This window comes from Polistes dominula, unplaced genomic scaffold (assembly GCF_049000335.1).
Source record: "Polistes dominula isolate Pdom_NZ unplaced genomic scaffold, Pdom_raw_medaka scaffold_35, whole genome shotgun sequence".
NCBI classification, from domain to species: Eukaryota; Metazoa; Arthropoda; class Insecta; order Hymenoptera; family Vespidae; genus Polistes; species Polistes dominula.
Genome location: NW_028300968.1, coordinates 4,215,487 through 4,227,231, shown reverse-complemented (window position 1 = coordinate 4,227,231; position 11,745 = coordinate 4,215,487). Strand labels below are relative to the sequence as shown.

Sequence of the window (11,745 nt, the reverse complement as noted above, 5' to 3'; positions counted from 1 at the left end):
TACCAACATTTACTTATCGACTAAACTAGTTACTGACCGACACTGTCGGTAATGCAGATTCCTCTATGAACGACAATGGATTCTCAATACTCTATTTTATCCATTCTACAAAATACAATTTATCGATGGTTGTTCATGAGAAATACAGAATTATCTTTACAAAGAATAGTAACAATAAGGACAAGAAAGTGTAATTACCAAATATTTAAGTATATAGCGTAAAAACAAGGTACATTAGCGCGAACGAAAATTATCCATTATGATTGATCTAATAACTAATGTACATACAAAGTATCGAATTTATATACTAAAACAAACAGTAGGAGATATATGTATGTAGAAAAAAAAATTTATCTCGCAAGGTTTACATAGTACTTATAGAACTATATTCACTCAAAATTATACGCACTAAAGTTTAACAAATTGTTTTTACGCAAAAGTTAAATAGACTAATAATATTCAAATACGACAGAGCTTACCAAATTTAAAACTTTTGGGTGTTGTGCACGAAATTCGAATTTAGACGTCACTGGACGTGACAAACCATATTCGATCCCTATTCACGCTATCAACGACACCACAACTCAAACGACGGGCGTTATCGAGATAAACATTCGATCACTAGATAACGAATATAGTCGAAACCTTTCACTACTTATCGTTCCAAAGATAGCCGATCAGGTACCCAGCGAAATCTTTCCGCGAGAACTCATCAAAATCCCGTCCGATCAAAAACTTGCAGATCCCCAGTTCCATTTACCACGACCGGTCGTTATCTTGATAGGTTCTGGAGTAACACTAGCGCTCATGACAATAGGACAAGTTTCTTTATCACCAGGACGCGGCGATCTGATACTCCAGAAAACACTATTAGGTTGGGTAGTCGCCAGGGGAATCGAATCTAACGATCATAAGAGAAATCATACGTTTTTTGCGACAACCGAATTGAAAGAACAATTAGAAAAATTTTGGTTATTGGAGGAAGCGAATATAACGCGATCGGAGTCGGAAAACGAAATAGACTGCGAAAATCATTACGTCTAAAACACCAAGCGCGATGAATCAGGGCGATATATTGTGCGTTTACCTTTTCGCGAAGAAGGAGACCGCGTCGACATCGCAAATGAACCCACCCTTACGCGACTAACACCGAGTCTCATGTCAATTCGCACGGTGTACTGAATCAATTTCTCCTGAGTATCATGTATCGTGTAAGAAAGGGAGACGGAACTCTCAGACAACGTCGGGCGGTATTAGATACGCGTGCCGCCGCACACTTCATTACTGAGAATTTCGCGAAAGAGTCACGCTTACTGATCAAATCATATTCGAGTTCCATGCACGCTATCAACTATACCAGAATTCGATCGAAAGACGTTATCGAGATAACCATTCGATCATTAGACGATAAATATAGGCGGAACTTTTCGCTACTCATCGTTCCTAAGATAACGCGATCGAATTCAGTAAACAAAATAGAAGGCAAAGTCATTATGTCTAAGTTGCGAAACACTATGAATCGTAAAGATATATCGTGCGTGTTCCTTTCGGCGAAGAAAGCCACGATTACAGTCACCTACGCGGTATAGTCAGTTCCGTAATCTCCGGAATCTTCCGAATCTCGAATATCGAACTCCGGAAGGAATATGAACAGATTACACATAAATACATCGATTTAGGATATATGTCGATCGTCAAAAACGAACCTATAGGAAGTTGCTATCTTCCCCACCACGCGGTTATCAAATCAGCTAGCACGACAACAAAGGTACGGGTCGTATTCGACGCCTCCGCGAAAAATGATAAGAGACTTTCTCTCAACGACACCTTATTAGTCGGACCTACAATACAAGACACATTAGTAGAACATTTATTACGATTCCGGACATATCGGTACGTATTAACAGCGGATATTAAGAAAATGTATCGGCAAATATGGATTCATCCAGACGATCGCCAATATCAACAGATATTTTGGTGACATAACGAACAGATTCGCACGTTCGAACTTAATACGGTAACATTCGGAATAGCGTCAGCACCGTTTCTTGCCATACGAACCAACAAACAACTCGCGAAGGATAAAGGTGCTAATTATCCACTCGGAGCCGAAATACTTAACCGCGATCTATACGTAGACGACCTCATTACGGGAACTAATAATATCGAAACCCTCGGAAGGATACCCGATCAGACTATTGAAATGTTAAAACGAGGCGGTCTTAATATATGACAGTGGGCGTCTAACTTCCGACCGGTACTCGAAAATTTAGACATAAAAAACATCGATGTCGAGCTCTGCTCTGGGGAAAATCCTATTTTAAAGACACTCGGTATTTCATGGAACGCACATCATGATTGTTTAATTTACTCCGTCGCGCCAGTAGATATTCGCGAAAGAATTACCAAGCGACGAATTTTATCCGAAGTCGCAAAGATCTTTGATCCACTCGGACTTCTAGGACCCGTCATTCCAACAGCCAAAATTTTCATCCAAGACTGCTGGAAAACACACATCGACTGGGATGAATCGGTACCCAATACGTTACACACCTCGTGGATAAAGTTCGCAGAACAATTGACATTAATTGACAGTTTAACGATAGAAAGACACATCACACTCGACGACCCGATTGACGTGCAGGTGCATGGTTTTTGCGACGCGAGTCAATCTGGTTACGGCGGCTGCTTATATGTAAGATCGCGAGTTGAATTCGGTAACACATATGTACGTCTACTTTGCGCGAAAGGTCGTGTCGCTCCCCTTAAGGATACCACTATACCACGTTTAGAGCTATGCAGAGCATTAGCACTCGCGCGATTATATAGAGAAGTCCGAACTGCCGGCGGATTGAAACCCGACAAGATAACCTTTTGGTCCGATTCGATGATTGTACTGGGTTGACTGAAAAGAGACTCCAATACGTTAAAATTATACACGGCGAATCGCGTGCGCGAAATACATGATATCTGTGAAAATATCACATGGCGACATGTGCGATCCGAGGAAACCCAGCGGACGCTTTATCTAGGGGACAACTTCCGCGCGATTTTTTGAGGAGCGAGGCATGGTTCCATGGACCACCCCGGCTCGCGCGACCAGAGACTAAGTGGCCCAACCCGACGAAAGGGGAAATTCTCGAATTACCGGACGTAAAGGGATTGTCGGTTTTAACGACGCGAATCGAATCCGGAAATGTATTTCAGCGATTCTCCGATTACGCGCGATTATTGAAAATTGTAGCTCGATGCCGACGATGGCTTAAAACTAACTCGTATAAGGGAGAATTGTCGACGGCGGAAATAACAGAAACGGAACGACGCGTTTTAAAGATCGTACAAGGCGAACAATTTCACGCTGAAAGGGAAAGAGTAGAAACAGCGGGGGGAGTCAAGAGCACAAGACTAGCCGCGTTAGATCCGATCCTCGACGAAGAAGGTTTAATTCGAGTGGGGGGCCGACTTCGAAACGCGAATTTAAGTTTCTATGAGAGATGTCCGATATTATTGCCCTCACATCATCACGTCACTGATCTCCTTATCCGAAAATTCCACGAACAAAATTTTCACGCTGGCATACAGACTACCCTCTATGCTCTTCGACAACGGTTTTTGCTTCTCGACGGCAAGAATCAAGTGCGAAGAATCGTACGTCATTGCGTACGTTGTATTCGATTCCGTGCATCCGGCATCCGGCATCCGATATAAAATGGGGGTGTTACGTCTCGATAAGAGATTTCACGAGTGGCCGCTGTCACCAGTTCTTACTTGAAGATTAAGAACGAATTTAGAGATTTCTCAACCGGTCACGACCTTGCAGTCGTTTACTCGGATAAGAGAAAGAAAGTCAATGCCTGTTTTTTGGGTCAGCCTGCTTATCCAGTACTTTACCCGGGATAGGCTTTACTCGCGGATACCGGAGCGTCGGACGTCAATATGTCAAAGAAAACTCAACCCTGGATGTTAACCAAATCTTCAATGCTTACCTGGTTTCCGGTGCTGGCCAATGAGAGATACAATCCAAATATGTTGACTGAAATTGGCGTTTGAAGGAAGGGTGCAGTTGTTATATCAAAATCACAATGTAGGATAACAGTATAGTATATTTTAAAATTTAAATTTAGATTTAAATTGTTACACAATAAACACCTTGTTGCACACACACACAATTATTAATGAACAATGTTAACGGAATATTAATTTGGTAATAGATAAAGGACTTAGGCTTGCAAAGATTTATGATAGCAATAATAACTGAGAATAAAATGTTAAAAGTCAATAAGTAAGTTCTATTAAACAAGAGAGAGAGAACTTAGTAAGAAAATTTAAATAAACTGATTGTAAATCAACCTAAGTTATAATACCAAGTTAATATTCATAAATCGTCGACAATTGAATCAGATCACACCAGGCAAATTCCGTTCAACTCACGAACACACGATTTAAACACACGCAGTAGTAGGTTAATATGATAATACTTAAGATCAAAACTAAACGAACATTAGACAAATTTAAGAAACGTACTCAATAATTATATAAGGTGAACTTTATAAGTACACTTGGAGTACCAGAACAAAACTTAAGACAAATTTTTGACACGTACCAAATGATTATATAAGATGAACTTATATATGGACTTAGAAAATTATTACAAAACTTGACAATCTTTAGACTAAGTTTAGACAAGTCTTAGACAAATCTTAGACACGTACTCAATAACGGTATATGGTGGACTTTATAAATGAACTTAGAAAATTAGTACAAAACTAGAAAACTCTTAGAAAAATCTTAGACACGTACTCAATTACGGTATATGGTGGACTGACTTCATGGATGAACGCAGCATCGCAAGAAGCGTCCGTTTTGGAAGAGTGGGAGTACCTCCCACTTACGCAAAAATGCTTCCCCCACTACTGACTTCCACACCGTGAGACCCAAGTCAAGGAGAAGAATTCGCCGACAAAAATATTAGTTACTATCAAGCGCGAATTCTTCGAAGAGAAATAGGTATTACTTACATTGGAATTTTATCAAGCGCGAATTCTTCGAAGAGAAATAAGTATTACTTACATTGGAATTTTATCAAGCGCGAATTCTCCGAAGAAAGATAAGTGTCAGTTACATTGGAATGTTATCAAGCGCGAGCTCCTGGGACTGCGCCGTCAGCAAAAATGCACGTGCAGACAGAATATGAGTAACGAATATAATATAATAAAGTATGAATATTTTATGCACATTGAAATAATAATTTAAAAGCAATCATTCCAATATAACGTCGACCGATAAGTCAGTACTGGAAGAACGCAATGTCGGTATTACCGACACTTACTTATCGACTAAACTAGTAACCGACCGACACTGTCGGTAATGCAGATTTCTCTATGAACGACAATGGATTCCCAATACTCTATTTTATCCATTCTACAAAATACAATTTATCGATGGTCGTTCATAAATAATACAGAATTATCTTTACAAAGAATAGTAACAATAAGGAAAAGAAAGTATAATTACTAAATATTTAAGTATATAGCGTGAAAACAAGGTACATTAGCGCGAACGAAAATTATCTATTACTATTTATCTAATAATTAATGTACATACAAAGTATCGAATTTATATACCAGAACAACAGTAGGAGATATATGTATATATAGAAAAAGAAAAATTTATCTCGCAGGGTTTATATAGTACTTATAGAACTATTTTCACGCAAAATTATACGGACTAAAGTTTAACAAATTACTTTTACGCAAAAATTAAACAGACTAATAATATTCAAATACGACAGAGTTTACCAAATTTGAAACCTTTGGGTGTAGTGCACAAAATTCGAATTTAGACGTCACCGGACGTGACACAGAGAGCTGTAACTCGAAGCAACCTGTTGTGCGATGAGTATCGATGAATGAGATCCCAATGATAACTCGGAGAAGATCGTACCGCGTGATGTGCAACACGAGCACGAGCATCTTCTGCACATGAGTCATCAGGAGTTGTATCGATCTGAGCCGGCCATGATGCCACTGATTGAGTGAGCCATGGTGGTCCCGTCCATCATAGAGAGTGCTTTTCCAGCTGATCTGTGGTTATCCCACGCGATGCACAGTCAGCTGGGTTTGATGTGCCAGGCACATACCTCCAATGAGCGTTCCTTGAGAGTTCCTGAATTTTGATCACGCGGTTGCGTACGTAATCTTTCCATCTTGATGGATGAGCTTTGATCCATGTAAAAGTTACCAGAGAGTCTGTCCACAAGGTTGTCTTATTTATGATCATGTTTAGAGTAGCGCAAACATGATTCATGAGCGTGGAGAGTAGCAGCGCTGCTGAGTGTTCTAACCTCGGGATGGTTAGCCGCTTAAGAGGTGAGACCTTCGTTTTTGAGCAAATAAGAGAGACCTTGGCGCTAGTGGACGACGAGTTAACAATGAGATACACAACGGCTGCCATTGCGAATAGCGATGCATCAGAGAAGCCATGTAGTTCAACAGCTGAATTAGAGAGAGTGTTGAACCAACGTGGGATAGAGAGCCTGGCCAGGCTAATAAGATCTTGTCTGATGCTGAGCCATTGTGAGATGAGCAGTTCCGAGAGTGGTTCGTCCCAGTCGAGATTATGCAACCAGAGAGCCTGAAGAAAGATCTTAGCCTTAATTATGACTGGAGATGCGAAGCCTAATGGATCAAAAATTTGTGCTACTTCTGAGAGGACAAGACGTTTCGAGTATCGTTTGGAGGGAGAAGCCGAGATTGTTGAGAAGTCAAACCTGTCCTGTTGAGGTGACCATCGAATACCAAGGATTTTGGTATCGCAGTCGTTGAATGAGATGCCTGAGGTCTCGCCAATCTCAGACGAGACCTCTCTCAACAGTTCCTGAGAAGTAGAGTGCCACTTAGCCAGCGGGAATCCGCCCGCATTGCAGAGCCGTATGAGTTGTTGAGCAGTCTCCACGAGCTGTTCCACTGTGTCGGATCCTCCGAAGATGTCGTCAACATAACGCCCATGAGTGATCGGTTTGACAGCAAGAGGATACTGAGAGCCTTCGTCTTCAGCAAGCTGAAGGAGCGTTCGTACAGCCAGGAACGGTGCTGATTTGGTTCCATACGTGACTGTAGTGAGCTAAAAATGAGATTCCTCCTGCTGTTCATTCACCCACACGATGCGTTGCAGATCCTGGTCATCTGGATGTATCTTGATTTGCCGGTACATCTTAGTGATGTCAGTCGCAAAGAGATACTTGAGTTGACGTATCCAAATGAGCAAGTCAAAGATGTTGAGCATCAGATTAGGACCAGCGTGCATGATATCATTGAGCGAGTTACCAGTGGAGCTGGCACTTGAACCGTTGAAAACAACCCTGAGCTTGGTCGTGGAGCTGTCTGGCTTAAGTACCCCATGATGAGGCAAATAGTAATGTGGCCTTCTACCAACTGAGATGTCATCGAGCTTGAGCATGTGCTGAGATTGTTCATACTCTCGCATGAACTGAGTGTACAATCGGTCGTACTGAGTGTCTCTGCCAAGTCGCCTGAGAATTCGTTGGAGCGATCGATGAGCTGTCTGATAAGAATCTCCCAGGACTGTTGGGGGCGGTTTGAGAGGCATCCTGACGATGTAACGCCCTGTTGAGTCCCTTGAGTGAGTGGTCTTGAAGTGGAGCTCACACTCTTGCTCCTCAGGAGTAAGCGATGAGTTGTCCGATGATGGAGGTTCTTCTTGGACCCAGAACCGTGTCAACAACTCTCGCATGGACGAGTTTGATACCTGAGAGCTGCCGAGATTAGTTGTCCTTGCAAGCGTGACCGGTGCCTGAATTGGGCCTATGAACAACCACCCAAATATTGATAATTGAGCAATGGGAGTTCCTGCTGAGTACCTAATGATATTAGGCCTAATGAGTTGGCCGTAGAAGTCTGCTCCGATTATGACATCTACTGCCCTTGGAACGAGAAATTCTGGATCAGCTAGAGGTAAACCCTTCAGGTGTGGCCATTCGGGTTCCTGTTGAGTCCTTATGGCCGGCAGGATGGTGGTAACTGTCTTTAACACGTGAGCTGAAATTGTCACCATGAGTGGTCTATACCTTGATTGAAGGTTGAGCGTGACAATTCCTCTTGTTTGAGACGTCCGTGTTCCACCGACACCATAAACGTCCAGCCTTGAGTGTCTACGTTATAACTTGAGCTGCTGGGTGAGCTTTTCTGAGATGAATGATATTTCTGATCCAGGGTCGATGAGCAGACGAACTTGAGTTGTTGAAGCGGCTGATACGACTATTGCTGTTGCTGTGGCCAGCAATGTGAGATGACTGAGATGGGCTGAGTTGGACGTTAGATGATCGCAACTCTCAAAGAGCTTCTCTGAGCTTCATGCTTGAGAGGACTTGGATGAGGGAGCGGGTGAGCTAGACACCTCCTGAGTGGTCTGATGGTCATCTCCTGACGGTTCGAAAACGATTGAGAGGTCTGCTCCATGCAACAGGGTATGATGGTAGTTGTTGCATGATTTGCAATGCATTCGGCTATTGCACCTCCTTAAATTATGCCTGCCTAGGCAATTGCAACACAGACTTCTGTCCCTGATCCACCGTACCCGTTGGTTGACCGAATAGCTTCGCATCCTTGGGAAGACTGCGATGTAGTGGTCTTGCCCACAACAGTCACACGGATAAGCAGCTCGTGACTGAGCAGGACGAGAAGTCTGATAAGTAACAGGCCTTGATGAGCTGACTGGGGGCTGCTGAGAGGCCTGATGTGAGCTTTTCCGAGTAGTCTTAGCCCCTTTCGGCACATTGAGTTGAGCAGGCGTGGATGAGGATTCTATGGTCTCCAATGTGCGGGCACGAGCGACCAGAAATTCGGTGAGCTTGCTGAGTGTCGGAAATTCATCTGTAGATGCAAGAGATGTCTCCCACCTCTCGCGAGTGTCCTGATCGAGCAGTCCAGTGAGCAGAGTGACCATGAGGCAATCATTATTGCTCTCCACTGTGAGTGTTCTGAGTGCCTGAGTGGTCTCATTAATGATGTTGACCATCTTAGTCAGCGATGTGGCTTGGCGCCTTTGCATCGGTTTGAGATTGAGCAGTCTTTCCAGGTGTGATTTTATAATGAGGCGTTTGTTCTCAAACCTTGATGTGAGCAAGGTCCAAGCCGAGTCGAACGATGAATTGTTAGGCGTGATGTTGGCAACGATCTCATAGGCCTCACCCTGCATCGCTGATTTTAAATACTGGAACTTTTCCAGATCACTGAGATTTGAGCGGTCTGCTATCACTGAGCTGAACATGGCCTTGAAATCAGGCCATTTCCGGCAGTCTCCACTGAATGTTAGCACTGTCAATTCAGGGAGCCGGGAGCGGGCACGAGCACTATCGTCGGGTGAAGGAGTGGGCTGAGCGTTCTGAGTGAGTCGTTCCTTAATGCGACCAAGCAGTCGTTTTGTCTTGATCATCAATTTTGTCTCACTGATGTTGACCGTCTCCGTGAGGTAAGGATGGCTCATCTGGTTGGGAGGCCAACTACATACCAGTTGAGCGTGCTCTTGGCGGAACGATCCATGGAGCTCATCTAGCTGCTCGAGCAACATGGTCACCTCTGTCAGGGTGATCGACTCGAATGCGTCACTAACCTGACTAAATATATCCTCTATCGACACGAGGATCTCCCTTTGTGCCTGCACCCGTAACGTGAATTCTGTCGTGATTGCCGCAGGCGATTGGCTTCTTGACCGGGTGCCTTGGCCATGAGTGGACGTCGAGGGTACCGTCAGGCTGGTCGCTTGAGCTGTCTGAGAGGTCGTTTGATCATCACCACTGCTTGTGGTCTTGGCCTTTTGGTCTTCATCCCGCACAAGCACCATTGTGATAATTAAATGAGAAGTCCGTAGAGATAGTCACTGTTTATTCGAGATCGTACTGAGAGTCACTGATAATAAGTAGTGCCAATGAGAGAACAATGTCGCAATAGGTAACGGCACTATTTGGTAAACACCGCGAACGAGATGACAATACCCCGCTACTCGGGAGTGAGAGTGGGGGAAGTATTCGCGGGTCGCGCGAAGCGAGTGAGACGACACGTACTCGCAAGAGAGATGGCTATATCCCACCCTACTCGAGAGTGAGAGAGGGGGGGGCGGCTCACGCGTCACACTAACGCGAGCGTGGGACTATTTCTCGTGACGTAAGAGCGGGCGTGAGACGGCACTACGTCACGCGTAGCCACACAACTTGAGATGGCACTATTTCGCGCGAAACAAAGCGACTGAGATGGCACTACTTTTCCGAGTAACAGAGATGGCGTGACACGGCACTACGTCACGCGTAAGAGCACTACTTGAGCTGGCACTACTTTCCTGAACAAAGGAAATGAGATGACGAAATATACCGCACACAATGAACTTTACCGAATTTTTACAAATCTGCGCTGCAAATGCTCGATCCGGCTCGAAGGACCAAATGTTGAGGAATTGAGTGGGTTTAAATGAGTAGAACGCCGAACAATTGCAGTGAGTGGTCAGATTTATTAAAAATACGTACGAGTACACCGCGTGTCGGTTGAGATTTGAACTGAGTGGCCGTTGAGCGGACTACGTTCCGAACTTTCACTGATAATGTTATACTGAGTGGACTTGAGACGGCGTGATTATATTATTCACTTATGAATCGAACGATGCAGATTATATTAATCCCACGGAGCCTGTGACTTTGTGAGAAGACGTAGACAAAGCCGAGAAAACACGTGTGAATGGAACGAGTTGAAAAGAACTAAGATGAGAAGACACGTGTGGTATCTGCGATGACAAAGAGATGACTGCCTGAGAAGCCGGCGTCACGGCGCTTCTTCACCGCCGAGATGAGTTATGGCGAGTCTGCATTTAGCGACAACTGTAGCGAGTTCTGATTGGGCAAATTAATTCCCAAACAGAGGCTATTAGGCTTAAAAATGAGAAATGACACAAAATTGAACAAGCATTTCGAAATATTTGACGAATTAATAAATGAACTATCGGCTGCAGGAGTTACCGTGAGGGAAAATAAGGTAATCTCACTTCTCTTGTCAAGTTTACCCGAGGCGTATAGTACAGTGTCGGTTGTCATCGAAACGATGATGACAGAAACCAACGTTACTCTGGACATTGTGAAAAAGAAACTGCTTGACAGTGAGACAAATATTAATAGCGAGAGAATTGACACCAGTACAAAGGTGTTGCAAGTTGAGACTCCAGTAACAAGAAATACTAAGTGGAATCATTTTAACAACGTAAGGTTCGAAGGAGGCAGACATAGAAGTCAAAATCGGAGAGGGGCAGGCTTTAAGCAGAACAGAAATTCATTTGGTGGGAAGTGTCATTAGTGTGGAAGAAAAGGACATAGAATGAAGGATTGTTTCTACTACAAGAAAAACCAACAATTCAAATGACGCAGAGGAATAAAAATGTGCGTACTGCTCAGACGACAAGAAAGACAACAGATGAGCATATATCTGGATTTGTCTTTATGACTGGGGAGTATCAAGTCACCCGGAAAAAAAACTAGTTTTCATCCTCGATTCTGGTGCGTCGGATCATTTTGTGAACGATGATAGCGTGTTCTCAAGTGCGGCCGAAATACATCCTCCCATTAAAGTTTTGGTGGCGAAGAATGGGGAATTCGTCACGGCCACCAGGAAGGGACAGATACACGTGACGAGTAACATGGGTTCTAGTGGAGTCCTCGAAGACGTATTATACTGCCCGGACGTATTA

General features: G+C 43.6%; 2 protein-coding genes across 2 annotated transcripts; one reads left to right on the top strand and one right to left on the bottom strand.

The window, feature by feature from the left end:
* Window positions 1-2,985: 2,985 nt before the first annotated feature.
* Window positions 2,986-3,708, top strand: LOC149032411 (uncharacterized). Its single transcript, XM_089173181.1, has one exon. The coding sequence runs from the start codon at window positions 2,986-2,988 to the stop codon at window positions 3,706-3,708; it is 723 nt and encodes a 240-aa protein (XP_089029307.1).
* Window positions 3,709-6,109: 2,401 nt separating this feature from the next.
* LOC149032410 (uncharacterized) lies at window positions 6,110-8,073 on the bottom strand. Its single transcript, XM_089173180.1, has 3 exons — window positions 7,156-8,073; window positions 6,344-7,059; window positions 6,110-6,248 (listed from the first exon to the last, which is right to left on the bottom strand). The coding sequence occupies exons 1-3, from the start codon at window positions 8,071-8,073 to the stop codon at window positions 6,110-6,112; spliced, it is 1,773 nt and encodes a 590-aa protein (XP_089029306.1).
* Window positions 8,074-11,745: the final 3,672 nt, after the last annotated feature.

Coding starts and splice junctions, on each gene's coding strand:
- LOC149032411 (XM_089173181.1), top strand. CDS start 2,986: ATGGCGACATGTGCGATCCGAGGAAACCCAGCGGACGCTTTATCTAGG.
- LOC149032410 (XM_089173180.1), bottom strand. CDS start 8,073: ATGGTGACAATTTCAGCTCACGTGTTAAAGACAGTTACCACCATCCTG. Junction 7,060..7,155: donor ATCTGCAACGCATCGTGTGG/GTGAATGAACAG, acceptor ACGCTCCTTCAG/CTTGCTGAAGACGAAGGCTC. Junction 6,249..6,343: donor AAGCGGCTAACCATCCCGAG/GTTAGAACACTC, acceptor CCTTGTGGACAG/ACTCTCTGGTAACTTTTACA.